Genomic DNA, 23,764 nt, shown 5'->3' on the forward strand with positions numbered 1-23,764 from the left:
GTAGACCCCGTTTTCAGCCTTCTTTAGTCTCTCTCCCTCCCAAATTTGGTTACTGAAATAGTCATGAATTTGTTTAGATATCAAAGTCAATGGGTTATTGTTGCTTGCTCGTCGACTTGCTGACCAACCCAGATGTTCCCCCCTATTCTTGGCTCTATTTGTGAGTTCTAGTCAACGTCAAGCTACCTTTCTGCTGTTATATAGTGTGCTAATATCTGCTTATAGTCAACAACTTCTGAGAGAGTGATATGATGTGGGCTCATTCAAAACCTGACCTCTCAAGTGAATATTTCTCACCTTTCTCTCTGTCCCGGGACAAAGGACCCAACAGCCAAATGCCACTCCTGCCCCCATAGTGCATGGCCAACTGGAAACCCCAGTGAACTGTGGCCCACATTGTCCCCTCTCATTGACCACAGAACCACCAGAGGAGATAAATCTCACTCAATTAAAATCCAGGCTTCTCACACACACACACACACACACACACACACACACACACACACACACACACACACACACACACACACACACACACACACACACGCACACACATACACAGGGGATGTTTTGCAGGAGCTGGCTATCATTATGTTTAATTGCATACCAAAATTGATCATAACGTTGACAAGCATATTTAGTATTTCTTTCCAGAATTAGAGTTGTGTGTGAGATGTATGCTTGGAGGAGACATGAACATAGCCGAGTAGGAGGGTAGCAATCGGGAGGGTTTACTAGGCTAACAGGAACACTCCAGGGGTTTAGGGGGTTATGTAGTGAGAAGTGCGTACAGATCCTCGAGGTTTTGTTTTAACCCTGTCCCATCTTCTCTTCTGTTCTCTGCTTTTCAGTCGACTTCTTGGCAAAGTATTGCATTTTCAGTCAGGAGAAGCTGGCAGAGTACAAAAGGGCTTTTGAAGCAGTAAGTGAAAGGGGATTTAAATCCCTTCTGTTCTCTCTCTCTCTCTCTCTCTCTCTCTCTCTCTCTCTCTCTCTCTCTCTCTCTCTCTCTTTCAATCAAACATACTGTACACACACGTTATTTGTGCCCCCTCACATAAAAACCACAGGGTAGAGATTCTCTCACGATCATTATGATGGTAACGATGACGAGCATGATCATGGTGGTGGGAGTGATGATAATGATGCTGCTGATGATGGTGGTGGTGATGATGATGATAATGGTGATGATAATGACGATGATGATGATGATGGTAATAATGACAAAATGATGCTGATGAAGTTGGTGATTGTCATTGCCATTATCATCATCATAATCAATGACAATGATGCTGATGTTGCAGGTGGACACCGATGGGGATGGTTATATCTCCTGCTTCCAGGTTCTACTGGCTCTTAAAAACCTCATCCCCCCAGAGCTGTTGTCTGCTGACGAGGAGATCTACATTTACAGGGTGGCTGAACTCACACCAGGACTCTCTCTCTCACACACACACACACACACTCGCACACGTGCGCGTGCGCACACGCACAAGCACACACACACACACACACACACACACACACACACACACACACACACACACACACACAAACTAGTAAGACGCCTAAGGGCGACAACCAGCCACACAGATATGGGTGGTCTTCCTCCATATGGGCATTCCCATATGAAGTCCTGTTAGATATGGGCTTAATATTGATGACATTAGAGATCTCCATACATGGGCACAAAAGGGATTCTGTTAGTGTGGTCCCCCTGACATCACAGTGATGTCAGAGCGTGATGTCAGAGCGGCAAACCCATAGACCGTAAAAAAGCATACACGGACAGACATGATGTGCCGTTTCTCATTACTAAACTGCGACCTTCAGTCGCAGTTAATATCTACACAGCTGATCATGTGATCTTCCTTCAGATACTGGAGATGGTGGACTTCAGGGTAACAGATGGACTCACGGACGCGCGGCTCTTCGCTGTGATTGCGAGCCTGGCCCAGAAAATAGCCACCATGGAGTAAGTGGCCCGGGTCACACAAACCCATGTCCTTATTATCACAATGAAGCCGGAAGAGGTGTCATCGACCTCCCATAAATAATAATAAGTGTGGGTGTGCCTGCGTGTTTGGGTGGGTGGGGAAGGTGCGGGTGTGCAACTTTGTTCGCGTGACCTACACAAGGCAAGAGTATGTTTCGGGACGTGTGTGTGTGTGTGTGTGTGTGTGTGTGTGTGTGTGTGTGTGTGTGTGTGTGTGTGTGTGTGTGTGTGTGGTGGGGCGGGGGGGGGTGTTTGTGCATGTGTGTCGGGGGGGGGGGGGGGGGCTGCATTGGATTGCATCTGTGCACATATCGTCGTCGTCGGGTGAAAACCTTGTATGTCCAAAACAGTTCATTTTGTCAGAAAAAACAGTATCATTTTTAAAATGATCTAAACTAGTGAAAATAGCCGATCTACGAGCACACAACGCCGCGTTGTGTGCTCGTAGATCTGCTATTTTCACTAGTCCTGTGCGACAGCCTTGTATGATGAAGCAGGGCTTTGCTTTACGAAAAAAACGTTCAAATTTGAAACTTGGGAGATACGAGGTTTCTGCCCGACAGTGACGATATACATATATCACGACACGCACAAAGTTCACGTTTGTTATGGCTGAACCAAAGACCCCTCCGTTTGACCGTGGAGTCGACCCCCTATAGCCAGTCAGAAGAAGACCATCACCCTGATTAAAAGTCTGGGGGGGCTCTCTCTTGCGTACCCCCATGACACTACATTATATCCCATATGCTGCGTTGGATTCCCACACACGGCGCTCATCCCCTCTCTGGCCCGGGCTGTGTTTTTTATGGCCGCCCTACAGACGGCAGTGAGAGAGAGGAGCTCCAGGGGTCTCCAAGGTCAGGGCCTGCTGCCAGGGCCTGCGCCCCCAGCGTGAGAGCTCTCTCTCAGGCAGAGACAGAGCCAGGGTCATGGGTCTCCTGATTTACGGTCCGCCCATTGTGCGCTGCGCGCTGCCCCGATCCTGAGTGTTCCTTTAACTCTGGAGGGTTCGCCGGGGTCCGTTTGGTTCCTATTTGTAACGCTCTGGGACAGTGTTTCTCAAAGTTTCAAATTAAAGGAGTAGTTCACCCCCAAAATGACTTTTTACTCACGCCATGGAGACTTGAGTTCAATAATAATTTTTGGTATTTGTCACATTCCTAAGACAAAAACTATATTTTAGTAAATGTACCCACATTGATTCCGGATGGGGACCCAAATGCATTTGGGTCCCCATCCGGAATCAATGGGGGTATATTTATTGTTATCAAATTATTGTCTTAGGAATGTGACAAATAACAAAATATACTAGAAAAATATTGTTCCTTCGAAACAATTGTGGGCTCGCTTCAAGCCAGAAAACAATGGCTATAAAAGCACAAAATGTCAAGATCGCAGGCAGTGCTCTCTTTGACGTTACTGACGTCAAAGATTGGTCCATTTTGTTCCAAAAATGTGTTGTGCAAAAGTTGACCCGCTGGTGGCGCTATAACAGGCCAATGTGAGAAGGTTGGTATCTGTTCCTTGACCTATTGGGAATGTGCTTGCAAGATTTCACGCACATCCCAGGCTGTGTTCATGATTTGAGGTGTTTTTGGCTTTGGCCACTTTATCGCTGCTTGCAGCTATATTTATTATTATTATTTTATAATTTTTTTGTGTGCACTTCATAGGCATGTTAGATAAAGGTCCTTAGATTGCGTGTAGAATGTTTCATGCAAATTGCAAAAAAAATCCTAGAATAAAAACGGGTTTAAGCGTTTTACAAACTGCTCAAAATTATATAGCGCCCCCCTTTGGCCATTTGGGGTAAGATTGGTTTCAGTGATATTTGAACTAACCGTCTACACTATTTTGTCATGAAAATGTGACTTTGCATGTATGTTTTAGAGGCAGAAGAATAATTTGCATAAAAATGCAATATTGTTTGAATTATTTAAAAAAGCATGTTTCAATGTTAAAGAAATCCGATCTGACAGATCTTTAGATATCGGTCCAAAGTTCACGTAAAAAAAGTTTTGTGCACGTGGAGCGAAAATTCCAGAATAAAAGCGGGTTTACGCGTTTTACAAACTGCTCAATATGGCGGAAAATCGAAGGGCGGAGCTTACTTAACAACGACACAGATGTCTTCCGCTCGAGTCAAAGCACGCGTGTAACAAGTTGCATGTCTTCAAACAAAACGAGTCATGACTTATGCCCGTTTGAAGTTTGAATTTTCAAACGCTTCGTATAGCGCCCCCCTTTGGCCGATTGGAATAAAATTGGTTTCAGTGATACTTTGACTAACCCTCCACATCTTTGCCAAATGCCATGAACGTGTAACTTTGCATGTATGATTTAGAGGCCAAAGAATAATTTGCATAAAACCGCAATATTGATTAAATTATTAAAAAATTATATTTCACTTTAAAAAAAATCTGGTTGATCAATCTGACCGTATTGGTCCAAAGTTCATGTGAAAAAAGTTTCGTGCACTTGACGCGAAAATCCCAGGAGGAGATAGATTTTTACTGTTTTTCATATAATTCCGAATTGTGGGAGACCTAAAGGTCAGAGGTCAAAAGTTAGAGGGTAAAAGTTGTTCGGCATGAGGAGATGCATAAGTGTATACAGGTTTCATGGCTGGACCTCAAACACAGCATGAGCTATACCTGTTCAAAGTTCGCACTTTCGAAGGCTTCGTGCAGCGCCACCATTTGGCCGATTGCTATAAAAAATAATAGCGCACTTCGCCACTGTAAACTGAACACATTGATGTTTTTATTTTCATTTTCTCACTAAGTATGTAGGAGTAGAAAGGAACCGAAGTTCCCGTCTACTGTCTGACTGACTGACTGACTGATAGATAAACTAGAAAAATATTGTTCCTTCGAAACAATTGTGGGCTCGCTTCAAGCCAGAAAACAATGGCTATAAAAGTACAAAATGTCAAGATCGCAGGCAGTGCTCTCTTTGACGTTACTGACGTCAAAGATTGGTCCATTTTGTTCCAAAAATGTGTTGTGCAAAAGTTGACCCGCTGGTGGCGCTATAACAGGCCAATGTAAGAAGGGTGGTATCTGTTCCTTGACCTATTGGGAATGTGCTTGCAAGATTTCACGCCCATTGCAGGCTGTGTTCATGATTTGAGGTGTTTTTGGCTTTGGCCACTTTATCGCTGCTTGCAGCTATATTCATTATTATTATTTTTTTGTGTGTGTGTGCACTTCATAGGCATATTAGATAAAGGTCCTTAGATTGTGTGTAGAATGTTTCATGCAAATTGCAAAAAAAAAAAATCCTAATGGGTTTAAGCATTTCACAAACTGCTCAAAATGATATAGCGCCCCCCTTTGGCCAATTGGGGTAAGATTGGTTTTAGTGATATTTGGACTAACACTCTACATCTTTGCCAAATGCCATGAACATGTTACTTTGCATGTATGATTTAGAGGCAGAAGAATAATTTGCATAAAACTGCAATATTCATTGAATTTATTTAAAAAAGCATGTTTCAATTTTAAAGAAATCCGATCTGACAGATCTTTAGATATCGGTCCAAAGTTCACGTAAAAAAGAGTTTTGTGCACGTGGAGCGAAAATTCCAGAATAAAAGCGGGTTTACGCGTTTTACAAACTGCTCAAAATGGCGGAAAATTGAATGGCGGAGCTTACTTAACAACGACACAGATGTCTTCCGCTCGAGTCAAAGCACGCGTGTAACAAGTTGCATGTCTTCAAACGAAACGAGTCATGACTTATGCCCGTTTGAAGTTTGAATTTTCAAACGCTTCGTATAGCGCCCCCCTTTGGCCGATTGGAATAAAATTGGTTTCAGTGATACTTTGACTAACCCTCCACATCTTTGCCAAATGCCATGAACGTGTACCTTTGCATGTATGATTTAGAGGCCGAAGAATAATTTGCATAAAACCGCAATATTGATTAAATGATTAAAAAATTATATTTCACTTTAAAAAAAATCTGGTTGATCAATCTGACCGTATTGGTCCAAAGTTCATGTGAAAAAAGTTTTGTGCACTTGACGCGAAAATCCCAGGAGGAGATAGATTTTTACTGTTTTTCATATAATTCCGAATTGTGGGAGACCTAAAGGTCAGAGGTCAAAAGTTAGAGGGTAAAAGTTGTTCGGCATGAGGAGACGCATACGTGTATACAGGTTTCATGGCTGTACCTAAAACACAGCATGAGCTATACCTGTTCAAAGATCGCACTTTCGAAGGCTTCCTACAGCGCCACCATTTGGCCGATTGCTATAGAAAATGATAGCACACTTCGCCACTGTAAACTGAACACATTGATGTTTTTATTTTCATTTTCTCACTAAGTATGTAGGAGTAGAAAGGAACCGAAGTTCCCGTCTACAGTATGCATGACTGCATGACTGATAGATAAATAATGACAACATCTAAAGTGTGCTCGCCTATTAGGCGAGCCCACAATAATGACAATATCTAAAGTGTGCTCGCCTTATAGGCGAGCCCACAATTATTGAACTGAAGTCTCCATGGTGTGAGTAATTAATAGAAAAAAAGGCATTTTGGGGGTGAACTTCTTGCAGTGTACAAATGGAACCAAATGAACCCTAACGGGTTCATTTGGTTCCATTTGTACACTGTCAGAGTTACAGACTTGTAAGGGTCAATTTAGCCCCCCCCCTAAAGGAACCCACAGAGTCCCTGGAATCCACTTTGAGAAACACTGCTCTGGGAGATATAAAAAGATACAGTATCACTGCAGGGTTTTACTGTGTGAAGGAACGCTCACACTGCATAGAAGTAATGGCAGCAGTGATAATAAAATGCACAGCTTTCAGCCAAAAACAAGAATTACAATGCTTAATACCAACCCCTAAACTGGGAAAACAACAGCACCCTTCTCTCATGTGATTCCAGATTGAACTAAATTGGTCCGTTACCTGTTCTTGCTAATCCTGTTGCTTGTAATCCTAGCATAGAAATAAGCTGCAACAGTAGTAGCAGGAGTAACCCTTTCTGGGCTTTGAAATCTTCGTGTTTGTGTGTGCGTGCGTGCGTGCGTGCGTGCGTGCGTGTCTGTGTGTGCGTGTGTGCGTTTTTGTGCGTGTGTGCTCATGCTCGCGTGCATAATGTGTGCATGCGTGTATTTGTGTCTTTCAAAAAGACAGCATATTATTTTCTGTTTCTCACAAATCTCCCCCTTTCCTATTATTCGGCCTCTAATTATACCCTTCCCCCACACTCTAAACTCGCATGCCCATTCAGCTTCAACTCTCGCTCTCTCTCTCTCTCTCTCTCTCTCATCTCTCTGTCTCTCTTAGCGGTCTCTCTCTCTTTCTTCCCCTGTGTGGCGTTTGGTTGGCCCTTGACTCGGTCCATCTGTTCCCGTATACATCGCATCTCGTCCACCTCACACAGTCAGAGCCAGATTCCCTCAGGGCAGGTCACGTGAACTGCCGAAAAGCACATTGCCATACAGCGGCCAAAAGGGAATAGACAGTGGCTCTAACAGTGTGTGTGTGCGGGTGCGTTGCAGTGGTAACTAACTACATTCACTTAAGTACTGTACTTAAGTACAATGTTTAGGTATTTGTACTTTACTTGAGTATCTCCAATTTCCAATACTTTTACTTCTACTACACTACATTTCGGATCCAAATATTGTACTTTTACTCCACTATGTTTATTTGAAAACTTTAGTTACTAGTTACTTTGCAGTTATAAATTATAATACTACAAATCATACATAAAAAATAGCCCTATTCTATACCTAGGCTATTTGAAAATAGCCGATCTACAAGCTCGCATGACGTGTTGTGAGCTTGTACATCTGCTATTTTCAAACATTTTATAATTTTACTTTTGGTACTTTAAGTACATTTTAATACCAATACTTTCTTACTTATACTCAAGTACATTTTGAATTACAGACTTTTACTTGTAACAAAGTATTTGTAAGAACTGTGAGTACTTTTTCCACCACTGGTGTGTTGTGCGCGTGCGCGTGTGTGTGTGTGTGCATGCGCACATTTGCTTGTCTATTCGCCAACAATCAGTCATGCAAATATTCAAGTTTTATGCAATTCATTGTTTGGATTCACCCCTCAAGCCAATAATACGGAGCAACAGTAAATCCACAACTTCCTGGAAATCTGCTGGCCGGAGTGAGTCAGAGTGAGGGAGTGCTAATTCAGCGGCGGGGCGAGAAACATGAGACAGCAGAACCAGACCCCCTCTGCGCTAGCTGCTGTACGCCGACCAACAATACATGTCCCTCCTCACAGGGTCTCCATCCACCTTTTACCTAGTCAGGCGTGCACGTGTAACCCAGCGAACCCCTCCGCCTCCCCCCCTCCCCCGCCCTCAGATTCACAAAGCCGAGTGTCACCCTAGCCCGCTCAAATCCCCCCGCCCCCTCCCAAAAAAAGTATATATAAAATGAATCACAATTTCTCCTGTCACTCAACCCAAAGTGGGTCAGCATAAGTTTGGGTACCGATTGACTGAACCCCCTCCTCACTGTACTTTGGGCCCCCCTAAGAGGAGGCCGCCAAAATTGTTGGGGGGGGGGGGGCATTACGTAAGCGCGAAGCCTGCTCTGTTGGCCACAGCAGGGTGCCGGAGGAGGGTTGACAAAAGAAAATGGGTTAGGCTGCTATTATCCTCCCCACGGTCCATCACCAGTCCCCCCCCACCCCAGTCCCTCGTTTATACCAGCCATTATCACGCCAATGTCCATGAGCACACCAGCGTTTGGGCTCTTTTACTGCAAACCAAGTGCAATTAATGATCATTAGCTGCCCTGTCTCCCTTCATCGCCGTCATGCCCCCAGCCTTCAGCCCCGGTTGGCCATCGAGGGGCCAATGGCAGCGCGGGGGAGCGCTCAGGCGTGCACAGCAACTCGCTGGCCGAGCGCTCGGCCATTCTTCGCCCCCCCCCCCCCCCCCCCAACAGGCCATTCAGCGGGGCTGTCGAGGAGGGGGCTCATTAACACTGGGCGCTCGTTAGAGAGTGGGGACGACCAGCGCTGTGCCACACGCTGGATCCGCAGAGGTCCGTCCCCGACACAATCGCTTGTGTCTCCCTCCAATTATCTGAATGGACCTAGATTCTGTTGGTCGGCGAGTGGTCACATTGCGCCAGAGCGTGCCCCCGATCCTGCCCCCACCCCCCACCCCCCCACCTCCCTTTCTCTAACCCCCACCCAGTGGTGGAAAAAGTACTCAGGTGTTTTACTTAGGTAAAAGTATCAATACCACAATGTAGAAATACTCTGTCACAAGTAAAAGGCCTGTGTTCAAAATGTTACTTGAGTAAAAGTACAAAGTTATTGGCATCGAAATGTACTTAAAGTAGCAAAAGTAAAAGTACTCATTGTGCAGAATGTCCCATTTAGAGTTTTCAAATGTCTAAAAATCTTTTGAAAATAGCAGATCTACAAGCTCACAATGCGTCGCATCGCGGGCTTGTAGATCGGCTATTTTCAAATGGCCGGAATGTATATTGCGTAGAATCATTTAATGTATGTTTTGTTAAAATAATCAATCTACAGTAACCAGTAACTATTTTCAAATAAAAGTATAGTGGAGTAAAAATACAATATTCGGATCCGAGGTGTAGCGGAGTAGAAGTAAAAGTATTGAAAAATTGGAAATACTCAAGTAAAGCACATGTACCTCAAAATTGTATTTAATTACAGTACTTAAGTAAATGTACTTAGTTACTTTACACCACCGCCCCCACCCCCCTCCTCTTGGCCTGCCCCCTGCTTTTCCCGCACACCATCCCCGACCAGAGCAGTTTTATCCGTTACTGTGGCGGGATGTCCCCGTGTGCCCATGCATTGTTTGGCAGCTAGGCCACTGTGAGCAACCACAATGGGCTCAGAACACTTTACCATCACATCTCCCCAAACGCAGCATCGCACGGGACAGACCCGCCAAAAACCACCCGCCACAGCGCCCAGACTATTATTCAAACGCTGATTACTAACCACTTTCCAACCTGGCGTACACCTATTTTGGACATGTCGTTGTTGTTGACATTTTCAGAATGCCTGAAGGTCTATGACCGAAAGCTTGCACTTTATTTCACTGAAAATAAAGAACTTGATTTTGCACAGTTTTGAGTGTGCGGAGACTCCCTTTAATTGTTCTTCTTGCTCCATTTTGGCTCCAGCACCTCATCTAAATCTATTTGCAGATGAGTGGTGGTCCTTTCACTATTTTGTCTGTTGGCATTTTCAAAACATAAAAAAAAATAAACATTGCAAAAAAACTAAAATAGCAGATCTTCAAGATCACAATGCATCGTGATGTGACGCATTGTGATTTTATAGATCGCCCACCTTCGCTATTCATACAACAAAGTATAGGGCTGAAAAAAAGAAAAAAACGTTTTTGAGATGCACAGATTTCAGAATAAAATGACATGTGGCAGACAAGATGGCCTGTATTCAACTTTTGCTTGATACTTAATGATATGCTTTATCTTTTTACAGCGACTTTATGCGCTCTCTAGTCAGAAATATGGACTTCCGCTCTCTGGAGCTGAAGCTGTTCAAAGCCAAGGTACAGTCAAATGTTGGTGTTTATTATTCAGTATCTTTGTGCTCATATCATACAGTATCGCCAGACTGTTCAAATAATAACTCCATTCTAAGTAGATGCTACAGAACTTGCTCAAGCTGTGACAAATTCACACGATACGCTTCATGCAGCATCACAATTAATTGTGTTAATGTTAATCATGTTTATCCCTCAGACCACTCCTCTCCCTTTACAGGCCCATGTGTGTATTTAACACTTATGTTGCAATGATTTTTTCTCTTCAATGTCTCGCGTTGCCATGGTTACCATAGACTTCCATGTAATTGTGCAATTGTGTAAAAAGTGCACGCCCATGCCTAGATGATGCACCACGTGTGTAGATGCTGTTCACAGCTTTCAAACAAAAAAATCCGCTTGGAAATCCGTTCAGGCATTCATGATTTATGGGCCATTATGTTTTCTTCAGATGTAAACAAACATGGCTGCCATGTTTGAAAGAATGGGTTGGTATGGGGGTTAAACATGCAATTTCGCGATCACGATCATGCCTAATACATTTCTGGAGGTCCAAAATTTTCTTTTGAAAAAAAAAATTTTGAAAAAAAAAAATTTTTTTTTTCAAAAACGGCCCAAACTCTGGAAACTCGGGGTTGGCACAGCGTTGGTATCAATACAAACTCGGGAAACTCGGGGTTGGCACCAGATGTGTTTTTAATTATGACAAAATAAATACTGGATAACACTTTGAATTAGCAATGCATGCTTTGCAAAACGAGCTTTTCCTGAGCGGCATTTAGTCCTCCTCTTGCATAGAAATGAAGGGAGCAATCAAAGAGAAGGAGCAGAATAGACCAGTGGTTCCCAAACTCTTCAGGTCGAGAAACAAAAGATAAATTAGACGTTTCCCTGGGACCCAAACTAGTGAAAATAGCATCTACAAGCTCACAGCGCATCGCTTAGCGCCACGTTGTGAGCTTGTAGATCGACTATTCTCACTACTTCTTAAACTTTTGTTTTCTACTTAATGGAACATCTTTGATTTCTTCTTTGATTTCTTCATGAAATTACTGAGAAAAACATTGCATTTGTCTTTTAATTCATGAGAAATCTAGCTTTTTGGGGAACGATTTTTGAAAAAGTTTTGAATAATAATAATTGATAAACTAAATGTAGGAAACTAAAAACAAAGCGACCCATAAAAATCCGACCCACTGTTTGGTAAACAGTGAGAGGGTAAAACAGGGAGCGAGGGGGGAAGAGAAGGGGGAAGACAGAGAGTGAGTGAGAGAGAGAGAGAGAGAGAGAGAGAGAGAGAGAGAGAAAGAGAGAGATATGGGGGTAGCTTTTCCCTTTTCATAGATTAGCATGGTCTTAATCTCGTTAAAGTGCCCAGCAGTGAATATGCCGTCCACTTTGTCCAGCCCTGTAATCAGTCCGAGACACTCGGCTCATCTCACATGGACCGGGGGTTTGTCCACCAGCTGGCCGCGGCCCAACCAGCCCCGGCCCTCTTTCATACAAGACTATAGGTGCTGAGCCTCTGAGAGGCAGAATGAACATGAAAGCTTGTGGCCACGCGGGTGTTGGAAACTGAGCCCTGGCCAGGTAGAGGAGGGACTTTGTAATTACAGAGCTGTTAGGGATAGGTTTGATAACTGGAGAGGCTGGGGGAGAAATGGGCTAATTGCCATAGGGATTATACCCCTCCTCCACACAACAAGTATTAGTTAGAAAATGCATTAACTGTGCTAACAGGTGCACTCGGACAAGACTAGAAACAAGCCGCTGTAACCTGAGGCAGCTCTGGAAGGAATACAGGGGCACACACAAGCGCATACACTCTCTTTCACACATGCACACACACACACACACACACACACACACACACACACACACACACACACACACACACACACACACACACACAGGTGCGCCTTCGACTCTTACAGCATGTTACGCAGCCAAAAGAACTATCGTTGTTGTTGGGTGGACCTTGTATGTCCAAAACTGCTCGTTTTCAAACTAGTGAAAATAGCAGCACACAACAACTACACAACGCCTCGCACCGCAATCCTTTGTGTGCTTGTAAATCTGCTATTTTCATCATGTATGATGAAGCAGGGCTTTACTTAAAGAGGTGGTGCCATAGTTTTGTACTCTTTTCTGTTTTGTATGTGTCTATGAAGTTAAGTGCAAATTTGCTTTCCCTGTGTATTCATAGTTTGCATTTGTAGTCCTAAACCGGCCATAGTGAGGACCAAACCGGCCATAGTGAGGACCAACACAGGTGTTCAATTTGTCTGATTGTCATAGAACCAATGTTCTACGTTAATCAAAACAACTGTGTTGGTCCTCAAAATGCCTGGTGTAGGACTACAAATGCAACCCATGAATAGTTGGTTACTTTCTGAAAGCTGAAAGCCTCCCCCTTTACCATACACCCAACACGGTGGGTGTGGCTAACTTCAGCTGGGTCACCACAGACACCACTCACCTGCAAACCAGGCATACTTAATGAACTGGTGGGTGTGGCCACATAAAAAACATAATTTTAACTCTTTCTGTACACTTTTCTGGAAAGAATCTTCCTCCTATAGTATAATCATAATACCTGATCATGTTTTAGGGGGTGGGGAAATCATGGCACGGCCTCTTTAATGAAAAACCTACACATTTGAAACGAGGTTTCTGCCTGACAGTGACGATATGGTTTTTCTTCAAATATTCTAGTGATGTGCATTGTACCCCTATACTATACAGCAGCTTTTCCTGTTCCTACTGGAGGGCCAGGCAGGGGGCGCAGCAGGGAGCCAGCAGGGTTTCATCAGCGCAGAGCAGCTGCTGGTGGAGCTGAAGGCCGGGGGTATTCACCCGGACCAGGAAGCAGCAGTGAGACAGGAGCTCCAGCGCATTGGCTCTCTGGACCTGATGGACTTCCTGGCCTACCTGCCCCTCTTCATCCTCATCCACAACTCTGTCATCGCCAACCCTCTGGACGACTCCACTAACCTGTGAAATCACTGAACACAGGCAGGGACGTGCAGAGAATGTTAGAGGGGCAAGGGCTGAAATGTATAAAAGGGCAGCGCGACGCGTTGTGAGCTCGGAGGTCGGCTATTTTCAGTGCTTGATACCACACTGAACTAAGCATAATCAAATCAATACTGTAGATGTGGCCTATGGCATGGATTTCTACACAAAGAGGGCAATTCTTTAAGCATAAAGATGCTGCGTTCAAGTTCAGGAGAGTTTGGACAAGGCAATTCTCTTGAATGCTGCCTTCCGGTATGGCATGGAAAGAGGGCATTTGGATTTCTTTCACCATAGTAAAAACTGAATTCATGGTCTGGAGAGGGCACTTTTTACAGACGGATAAAAGGGCAGGGGATGTGTGTACGTGCCTGCTGAACACCCCCTTTACCCTCTATTTTTATGGGATTACTGTAGCACCATAACCTTTTCAATTACGAGTGAAAACAAGGCTGATGTGCCGGGGAAACCTTGAGCAAAGTTCAGGGGATTTCTCTTGCAGCTCTTGGGGTGTGAAACATTCATACATTTTAGGTACTGTATATCATTCGGGAGAACTATGAAGTGCTGTCTATGGTACTGAAATATCCTGAAGACTTTCAGTTGGGGCAGTTAACATTTGAGCTTGATGCACACTTGAACCTTTTTACATGTCCATTCGGTTCCATTTGTACACTTAGTACTTTCGGTGTAAATCTGATGAGAGAAACTTCAATCACTTACAGAGGAATGCAGCAGAAACAGCAGAGAAAACCCCTGAAACTTCTCTTGACATGCTGTATATTTTGAGGCACAAGGTTTTTGTAACATTTGTTGGTGCACTGCTGGAAACAATACATGCATGATCAGTTATACTTTGCATTAAAATACATATTACATTATTTTACATATATTTTACATCAGTATTTGATATCTTTGGAGAGCCATGTAGAACATTAAACAACTTCATGATTCATGACTTATTTTCAACTAATGTAGTTAGTTACATTGCCCTCCCATCTTTAGTATATAGCCTTTCTCTGCTGCATTTTCATGCACACATAATGGACTCTGACAAGCAACAGCCCAGGATTGTTTTGGCCAAGCTGTCTTAGCAGCATTCAGTCAGATCCACTTGGCCTGGTGGAAATTGTGACGCTACTGTTTACAGATCCTGGTTCTAAATCAATTTAAGGAGTCATCAAATTAACTTTTTGCGTGTCATCACACAAAAAAAATAATATAGCACTGCACCACAACCACCTCAAAGAACCGGTGAAGCACAAGTGTTTGTGGTGTCCCTCGTGTGTATATGTTTGGTTAGATTGTAATCTTTCATTTGAAAGGACTCTTGATTGTGAGAAATTACTTACATGACATGCTATTGTTGCATTCTCTTGAGGAATGAGACCATAGTGCTGCTCATTACAAGAGCATGATAAGATCATAGCCTAACCCAGTGTTTCTCAAACTTTTACATTTCAAGGTCTCCCCTTGACTCTGACAGTGTACAAATGGAACAGATTAATTTGGTTCCCTTTTGCACTTGTATGGGTCAATTTAGACCCCCATAAAATAACCCCAAAAGTCCCTGGAATCCACTTTGAGAACCACTGGCCTGCTTAGGTCTGCTATATATAGGCTAAATGCAACATGGCATGGAATACCACAATATTGTTGATCAAAGTTTTGTAAAAGTCTAAAAATAATCTATTTTTTGCATTTTGGTAGTATCACTATATTGTGAATTAGATCATTCAAATTAAATGATACCGTTTTGAAACAATAGCTTATTGTCAGCAACTCAAAATTTGTGTGTGATTTTTTTTCTCCTTTTTATATTAACGACTTGAACCATAGCTCCATATTCTGAAAACTGAGCCCTTTTGGAAAATAGTTTTTGTGTAGAGGGGAAAAGAGCAGACTAAGTACAGAGTGAAAGGTCAGGTTTATTAAGTATTAACGGTAGACCTACAAGTGGTTAAATATCTGAAAACACAAATTGACATGAATCCAAAATACACTGATGATTGTGCTGTCAAACTATGAAATCTAACAGGTTGTGGGGGTCCCTGCTTCATCGCTCTCTCAACTAAGGGGTCCTTGAAGATTTAGCCAGATGCGGGGGTTTCCCTTCCAAGTGGCTGTTGTTGAGCCGGCTGCAGGCCTACCAGTCGTGCGCTTCTGTCAGAGGGCACACGCCACAGGCCATTCACTGCTGTGTCCACTCGACCACTATACAACCTCATTCACTCATTAAACCAGGCACGCGTCTGGCTGCAAGACTCGTCGTCCCTACCTGTCAAACATAGTTTTGAAGGAATTTACAACCAATGCCCGTCTAAAAAGATCTATTGATAATGAACACATTTTAATCTTTCCGTTTGGGATTTTCCCGTCCTCATATGTTTCAAATGAATGTCTAAAAGATTCAGAGGACAATAATAATAAATAAAAAAAAGCACAAAGCATCCATCATTAAACTATAACGTTATAAACATTGTTGTTTTTAGGAAGTATAGGTAGATCCAACGTGATCAGTAGCCTATCGTTTTTTTAATGCAACACATGAATGATGTGCAGTTGTGCACAAAACCCTTTATTTTAAAAAGTTTGTTGCTGATTTTTGTTCAGGTTGTAGGCTATTTAATTAGCCTAATTCAAGAGATTTAGGGACCGGACTTTTCATTATTAGGCTATCATGTGCTGTTGTATTTCGTTATGCACAAACCCATTCTTAACTTAAGGCCAAAGGTTGGTGTGGGAGGCTATAGCTATTGGCCTAGTCTGACTCTGCTACTCTGTTTTTACAATTGAAAAAAAGGATGGTACATCACATCACTGTAGGCCTGTGCGTAAATGCATGATAAACCACAACTAACAACTTTTCATGAATTTCACCCTTATCGCCGTCAGACGCTGTTTAAAGTTTAAACCATAAGGGCTAGCATTCTATCTGTGCAAAAAGGCCTACACACACAGCGCGCGCGCGCGCGGACGCACGCACGCACGCACACACACACACACACACACACACACGCCTACACGCACGCACACACACACACACACACACACGCGCGCCTACACACACAAACAAGACGTGGACAAGAATTCATTAGGAAATCATTTTATTCTGGGGCTAGATTGTAGAAAATATTGTTATAAGACTTTTTCTTTTCTTTAAACCAACATGTTTATATGAAGACAGTGTAGAGACAACGCATTGCCATTGCGCTCCGTTTGGACAATAGCTGCATAACTTTTTGATCATTGTGAACATGATACATAACATGAATTTCCTATTAAATAAGACACATTGGTGCTAGAATAAAATGTTGGGGAGTATCAAACCCCCTCTCGAAGCCTCATGAACAGAATAGCCAGCTGCAGAGAATAATACGCGTCTAAAATATAGGCTATAGGCATGGAGGTATAGAAGCAACATAGCAATATATAGACAAAAATATATACAAAAGGATGTGTACAAAACATAGATAAATCTCTTACATACAAAAATATCTTTAGAAAAAGTTTCAATATAGAATTCCATAGAATACAATCCGCGGCTTGGAAGCATTTTTTTTTTAAGTTAAATGTCTCAAGAGTTTATCAAAGGGTTGGCGTTTCTTTGATTGGATTTAGCATAGTTGAAGAGCGACGTTTTTAAATAGCGTTTTGTGTGCTGTGGCAGACAGACAGAGCATATAAATTCACTTTATGAAAATTGTTTTTTTTCATGGGCAGTCAGTGGTGGCAGATGCACGGAAGCTTGGATTCCCACGCTGTCACACGGGAGAGCCCGTCAGTCTTCCCAGTCCTTTGGCGCTGTTCTCTGGCCTGAAGTGCGAAACGTTTCAGGAGGAGGAGGAATCGAGGATGCGAGGCCGTGTCTCGCGTGGGAGGACCAGCCAGGCTGTATGTGAACGCATACAGACAGTCTGTAGTGCATCTGGAGCCTCCCGCGGGGACCATCCCAAGCTCACCATATAACAGTAGCATATATGCATGGAGCTGATGATCCATAGTTCTGATTCTGAGTGGACCCTGGAACGGAGAAGAAAAAAAATTTATAAATATATATGTATTATTAAAAGGCATAGCCTATTCAAGTTGTTCATCACAAATGCTAATCAATAAAGGCGCTGTCTTTGTCCTTTTAGTTGACCTTGTATCAGTAGACTGTAGGCCTATACTGTCCTGTAGCCTACCTTTTCCTATGCAAACTTATAATAAAGTATTCAATCAATCAATCGAGCAATCCATCCTAATCCTTACCAAATAATAGTCTCTCAGAACCAGTTGGTGAAGTCCAGGAGCTCTTGCTCCTCGGGACTGAGCGGGTCGTAGGAGCCCTCGTCGGAGGAGTAGGAGGACACGGGAGAGCCCGCCATGGAGTTCATGTCGTTGGGACAGCCGCCCTGCGAGGAGACGGCGGGCGACAGCACGCCGGCGCGGAACGCCGCCGAGACGGCGTCGTGCTCGTCCAGGAGCTGCTGGAGCGCGCGGATGTACTCCACGGCCGAGCGCAGCGTCTCCACCTTGCTCATCTTCTTGTTGTGCGCGCCGTTGGGGACGTGCTCGCGGAGCGTGGCGAAGCCGCTGTTCACCAGCTTGACGCGGTTGCGCTCCCGCTCGTTGCGGCGCGCCACTGCGTGCGGCGGCGCCTGCGGCGGCAGGCTGTAGCCGAAGCCGGCGAAGTTCAGCCGCCGCTTGCACCGCAGCAGCTCCGGCGACGAGGAGCGCTGCCTCCTCAGCACCTGCAGTGATGGAGAAAAGGATGTTTCAGCCTACTTTAAGTAAAAGTATCAATACTGCAATGTAGAAATGCTCTGTTACAAGTGAAAGTGGGATTCAAAATGTAGGCTACTTGAGTAGCCTACCAAAAGTACTCTATGCAGCTCTATGCAGAATGTCCCATTTCACAAGTTTTTGCAGATCTACAAGCTCACAATGTGTGATGAGCTTGTAGATATTTCAAATGGCCGAAATGTATAGGACTGAAGCGGTTACTGCATGTTTTGTGAGGGTCCATGCTCAAGTTCCCTCAGCCCTATGTTCCCTCCATAACCTCAGTGAGGGAACATAGGGCTGAGGGAGCTTGAGCATGACCCCTTTTGGGATAATCAAAAGTTTTCCAATAATCGTAGTGGAGTAGAATTTGACTCTGAGATGCAGTGGAGCATGATTAAAATTGCAACTACTTCAGTAAAGCACAAATAGTCTATATACCTAAAAATTGTACTTGAGTTACTTTCCGCCGCTGCTCACCTGCTGCTTGGAGGATGCTGACTTGCCGCTGCCCTGGCTGCTGGTCGGGCTCAGCTGGATGCTCTGCGCCGCCGCGGCGAAGAAGCAGGCCGGCGGCATGAACTGCTGCTGACCGACGCTTATTTCCATCTTGGCCGTGATGTCCATTGGCAGTGAGTATAAGGTGAGTGAGTTAGCGATCGCCTCCCCCCCCCAAAAAAAGAGTGTAAAACGTTGTAAAGAATCTCAAGTTGTTCTTTGGAGTCGTAGGTGGCGGTGCGTCCTGCTCGTGCCGTTCCGTTCCACGCGTGGCTTTAACGCTTATCTTGTCTCATGGATCATGCGGGCAGTCTGCTGGGCGCCTGCCTGTGCCTTCCACGCTCTTCAAGCCTGCAATGGGTCCCGGGGACAGCCCGCGAGGCTTTTCAATACACAGGCGAGCCCCCACGCGCCCGCACTGACCACGCCCCCGCCGCCTGTCGTATTCACCTTGGCTCCTGTGAGATGCACACGCCGGACGTGTGCCACTTCAACCCCTAAACAAACAGTCACTAATGCACAACTGCTTGCGCTTTAGTCGTTTTTTTTCCGCCCCCGGTCTGTTTTTGGAAGGGAGGCAAATGAATGACTGACGTTTTGTAAAATTCCATTCTCAGCAGTAAGGTAACATCATTGATTCATAATTGATTGATTGAATAGGCCTACTTTATTAGAAGTTTGCATAGGAAAAGGTACAGGACAGTAGGCTACAGTTCACTGATACAAGGTCAACTAAAATTATAAATACCACTAACTGTTAAGGCTTTGTTTGCATTGGGGTTCCTTTGTAGTCTACTCAATTCATAACGATCACGGTAACAATATTATGCCTAGGTGTTTCGTGTAGTTTGGCTATAAAAATTAGTTAATTAATGTGTTAACTCATAGGAACAGATGAAACATATAGATAAGGGCACAAAAACTTCCATAAACTTCCGTAGTAGATCACCCAATTCCCTGAGTAGCTATGTCTTGGCTTGGGATAGTAGCCTATGTTATTGCTAGACATAAAACATGAGATTAATAGGAAAAAATGTAAAGGCCTACTCATGAAATGTTAAATGAATAAGAAGGACCCCTCTACACTGATTTTGGACCAAAGTGGTGCTGAAAGGACAGTTCCCCCCTGATGAAAATATCAAGCTTTGTTAGTTTGTATGAATTGAGTAGGCTACAAAGGGATAAACTGTACGGTCCTGTACCCTTTCAAACTTCTAATAAATTATCCAATCAATCAAGCAAGCTTTTTTCTTTTTCGCTTTTTTGTTTAAAATGGTGTAGCCTAAATCACAGAGTAGGCTATAGCCAGGCCATGCAGCCTATATCTGAAACGTTTGGTGTTGCAGTTTATTGTTAACACATAAGCCAGAGAGAGGTCTGAATGCAGAGAGCGAGGCATTGTGCTGCAAGCAAGGGACGAATTTTCCACTTTCATTAGAACTAATCATCAGTATAGCAGAGGCGGAACGGAAGGCTAAATCTGTGGAGGGGCCACAGTCTACAGAAAGCATGCTTTCGACGGTTTTGTGCATGATTTGATACACCCTATATTGTTACAGTAGCCGCGACACAGCGCATCTTTTCAATGATTGTTTCTTTGAGAAGCGGGCATTATAAAATGTGTTTTCACAGAACAAAACCAACCCCCCCTCCCCATGTCTCTCTTTAGCTCTATATCTCTCTCTCAGAGAGAGAGAGAGAGAGAGAGAGAGAGAGAGAGAGAGAGAGTGGTGGTCTGGTGGAAAAAAATACTCAAATGTTTTACTTAAATAGCCTACTGCAATATAGAATCCCACAAGTAAAAGTCTGGAATAAAAAATGTAGCCTAGGCTACTTGAGTAAAAGTAGGCTACAAAAGTGTTGGCATGAGCCTACTCATTATGCAGAATGTCCAATTTCAAGTTTTCAAATGTATAAAAATCTTTTGAAAATAGCAATCTTTTGGAAAATGGAAATACTCAAATAAAGTACAAATACTTCAAAATGTATAGCCTATTTACTTAAGTAGGCCTAAGTAAATGTACTAAGTAACTGGAGAGAGAGAGAGAGAGAGAGAGAGAGAGTGTGTGTGTGTGTGTGTGTGTGTGTGTGTGTGTGTGTGTGTGTGTGTGTGTGTGTGTGTGTGTGTGTGTGTGTGTGTGTGTGTGTGTGTGTGTGTGTGTGTGTGTGTGTGCGCGTGTGTGTGTGTGTGTGTGTGTGTGTGTGTGCGCGTGCGTGTGTGTGTGCGTGCGCGCGTGGAGGGTTGTAATAAATTGTGCAATTTTTCTGCGTTGGCAGTGGCATTCAAAATCAAGCTTGCATTGAAGAACCCATGCAGCCCCCACCAACTTTTTCTTTTCTTTCCCTCCCCCCCCCCTTTTTTTTTGGCACAGCAAGAGAGTTTAGAAAAGAAGCGTGGGTCCCATTCATCCTCCCCCAGCCCCCTTTGCCATCGCAGGGTTTTCTGAAACCTATCCATGCCTTGTCAGTGCGGTTCCAGGGTCCAATTAGCGCTTTGTAAAGACTGCTTCTCTGGCTCTGCTGCGGTCTTCCAGAGGCAGAGAGGGGTGGGTTCCAGTCATAGCCGAGTGTAATAATTAATATGACATCTGGGCGCCTCCATCTGAATCTCCATTGAACCACTTCGGTCTTTTTTTTTCTGTTTTCGGACTTCACTGAGACATAATAAAACAAAACTCACATAAGAGCTCGTTATAATCCCTGTTTGGTCTAAAGGGATTATCTTTCAATTTGTTAGCTATTAAACATAAATTATGTGGAGGGCCAGCCAGTATAGGCATTGTTTAATTTATGCAGACGCATAATGCAATCCGTTTATATAGGCCGAGCTTTACTATTAACAAAAACAAAACATTTTTTAGTCATTTTTAGGACTTTTTATTTGTATTACTTTAGGCATTAACTTTTAACATTATTAGATTGTCTGAATGGAATTGTGAAGTTAACCTTCACAAACCACTGGTGGATGATGTGGGGGGGGGGGGGGCTGATAGCCTATAGGAGACCATCTAATTTAACCTAAACCTTTCCAAATGCAGAATGAGACAAGTTACAATGGCCAGTGGACAAGTATGACAATCAAGAATTTCCGTTAATGCCAATACAGGTGATAATGTCAACAAACACCATGTGTAAAAGCTGTAGATTGAACATTTTCAACTGGTATTACAGGATGATTATTCATCCTGCGGTTCAAGCGTGAGAGTAGTGGGTTGTTGATGATTCAGTGCCCTCTAGAGGAGAGCAATAGCAGTTGACAATGCCTTTAAAAGCTCAGATACCACTTGATGGCAGTGTTGTACTGCTGACTTTGCTTCATTTGCTTGTCACTCAAAGACATGCATGCACTCCTTGGATTTAAAGTCGACACACAATTGTATTATTCATTCCAATACATTCCAATCAATAACTTCTTCCGGATTACTGTAATAACACATTATTTCCTTTAAAGTAAAACAATGAAGCAAATTCGCCGGATTAAAAAAATTGGGATTCTAAATCAGTCCAAAATCTACGTGAAATATGGCAATATTCTGAACCAATAAACTGCAACAAACCGCAACAGACAGATTGCGTGTTTGACTCGGTTTGACCTCATGAGTCATGACCTCTACTGTGTTCTGAGCTTCCGTACTTTTCTTTTTTTTTATATACTTTATTGGAGCTTCCGTACTTTTCAAGTCACTTGTTTGTGTTTAGGCCTACTACTAGGAAGCAGACTTACCAGCTTGCAAGGAAGATGGAGATAGATGAGATGATCGCTCTGGGGCCGGGTGGAGCTAAAAACGTATTAATTAAATATAGGCTAGACTTTTTTAATTCTATAAAATAAGAGATTTTATTCAACGTTATGGCTATAACTATAGGCTACTTGTAATATCGGCCTAATTGAAAACGAGGGTCCTGCCCTCCGTGTAGAAAACAAATAAAGGTTGAATGAAAAAACAACAACTTTATATTAAATTCTAATGTTTAATATTACTATAAAAGTATATAGATTAATTAGAACATGTAAATCGCTTCACTGTCACATCACAGCCAGGTTTACAGGTGTTTTCGTGCGCTCCATCATGGATGGAGAACCATGATGGAACAAACAAGTCTTTGGCTTTTATGAGACTATATTAATTTATTTGGCTACTGTAGTAGTTTTAAACTGTCATTAACATATTCAACCAATCCGTCGTTTTAATTTCCGTGAGATTTGTGTTGGGCAGTAACTAGTTAGCCTACTACTAGAGCCCACTAGGCCTATATTACTGTAATACTTTACCCAGTTACGAGTAGGCCTAGTGCAAGGGATTACTCTGCCAAAATAGTAATATTATACCATATTACTTTGTAAAAAGAAAAAAAAATAGCCTAGTTACATATTACTCTGGTTTTGTCAGCAGTCTTTTGAAAACTATGTTTTATAACAATTTTGGCTGATTGTTGACTCTTATTATGATTATTATAAAAAAAATGATTCAGTTCTAAAAGGAGCTGGCTAAACAAATTGTGTTGTTGTACATCTTATATAGCCTACATGTAGGCCTTATACATCTTTTTTACTGGTGGGGAGACAAAAGTAATATAATGTAATATGTAATATATTACTCTTGATTACAAGTAATACGTAATATAATATTATTACTTTTTTAAAGGAGTAATATGTAATAAGTAACAAAGTACTCTCCTGAGTAATATTGCCCAACACTGAACAGTACACAGATATGTAGGAGGGAAGAATTAATTGCTAGGAGGAGGCAAGAAGCCCAAACTGCCTTTTGATTTTCATAACAACAATTATGGCATGCATGATTAAATAGAGGACAGGTAGAGTGATTGATAGCATAAGGGAAAGAGATTAAATAAAACCAAGATATAGTCTACATAACCATAGCTGATATATATAACAATTTGCCGCTGTGTACTTTACATGTTCTTTTAGAGAGTGCCT

The 23,764-nt window shown here is 43.0% G+C and overlaps 1 protein-coding gene across 1 annotated transcript; it reads right to left on the reverse strand.

Moving 5' to 3' along the window:
* Positions 1-17,825: 17,825 nt before the first annotated feature.
* ascl1a (achaete-scute family bHLH transcription factor 1a) lies at positions 17,826-18,951 on the reverse strand (the record flags this gene model as incomplete). The annotated part of the gene is made up of 2 exons (XM_080754710.1): positions 17,826-18,293; positions 18,805-18,951. The coding sequence occupies 2 exons, from the start codon at positions 18,949-18,951 to the stop codon at positions 17,826-17,828; spliced, it is 615 nt and encodes a 204-aa protein (XP_080610836.1).
* Positions 18,952-23,764: the final 4,813 nt, after the last annotated feature.

This window comes from Nannobrachium achirus, assembly GCF_963921795.1.
Source record: "Nannobrachium achirus genome assembly, chromosome: 23".
NCBI classification, from domain to species: Eukaryota; Metazoa; Chordata; class Actinopteri; order Myctophiformes; family Myctophidae; genus Nannobrachium; species Nannobrachium achirus.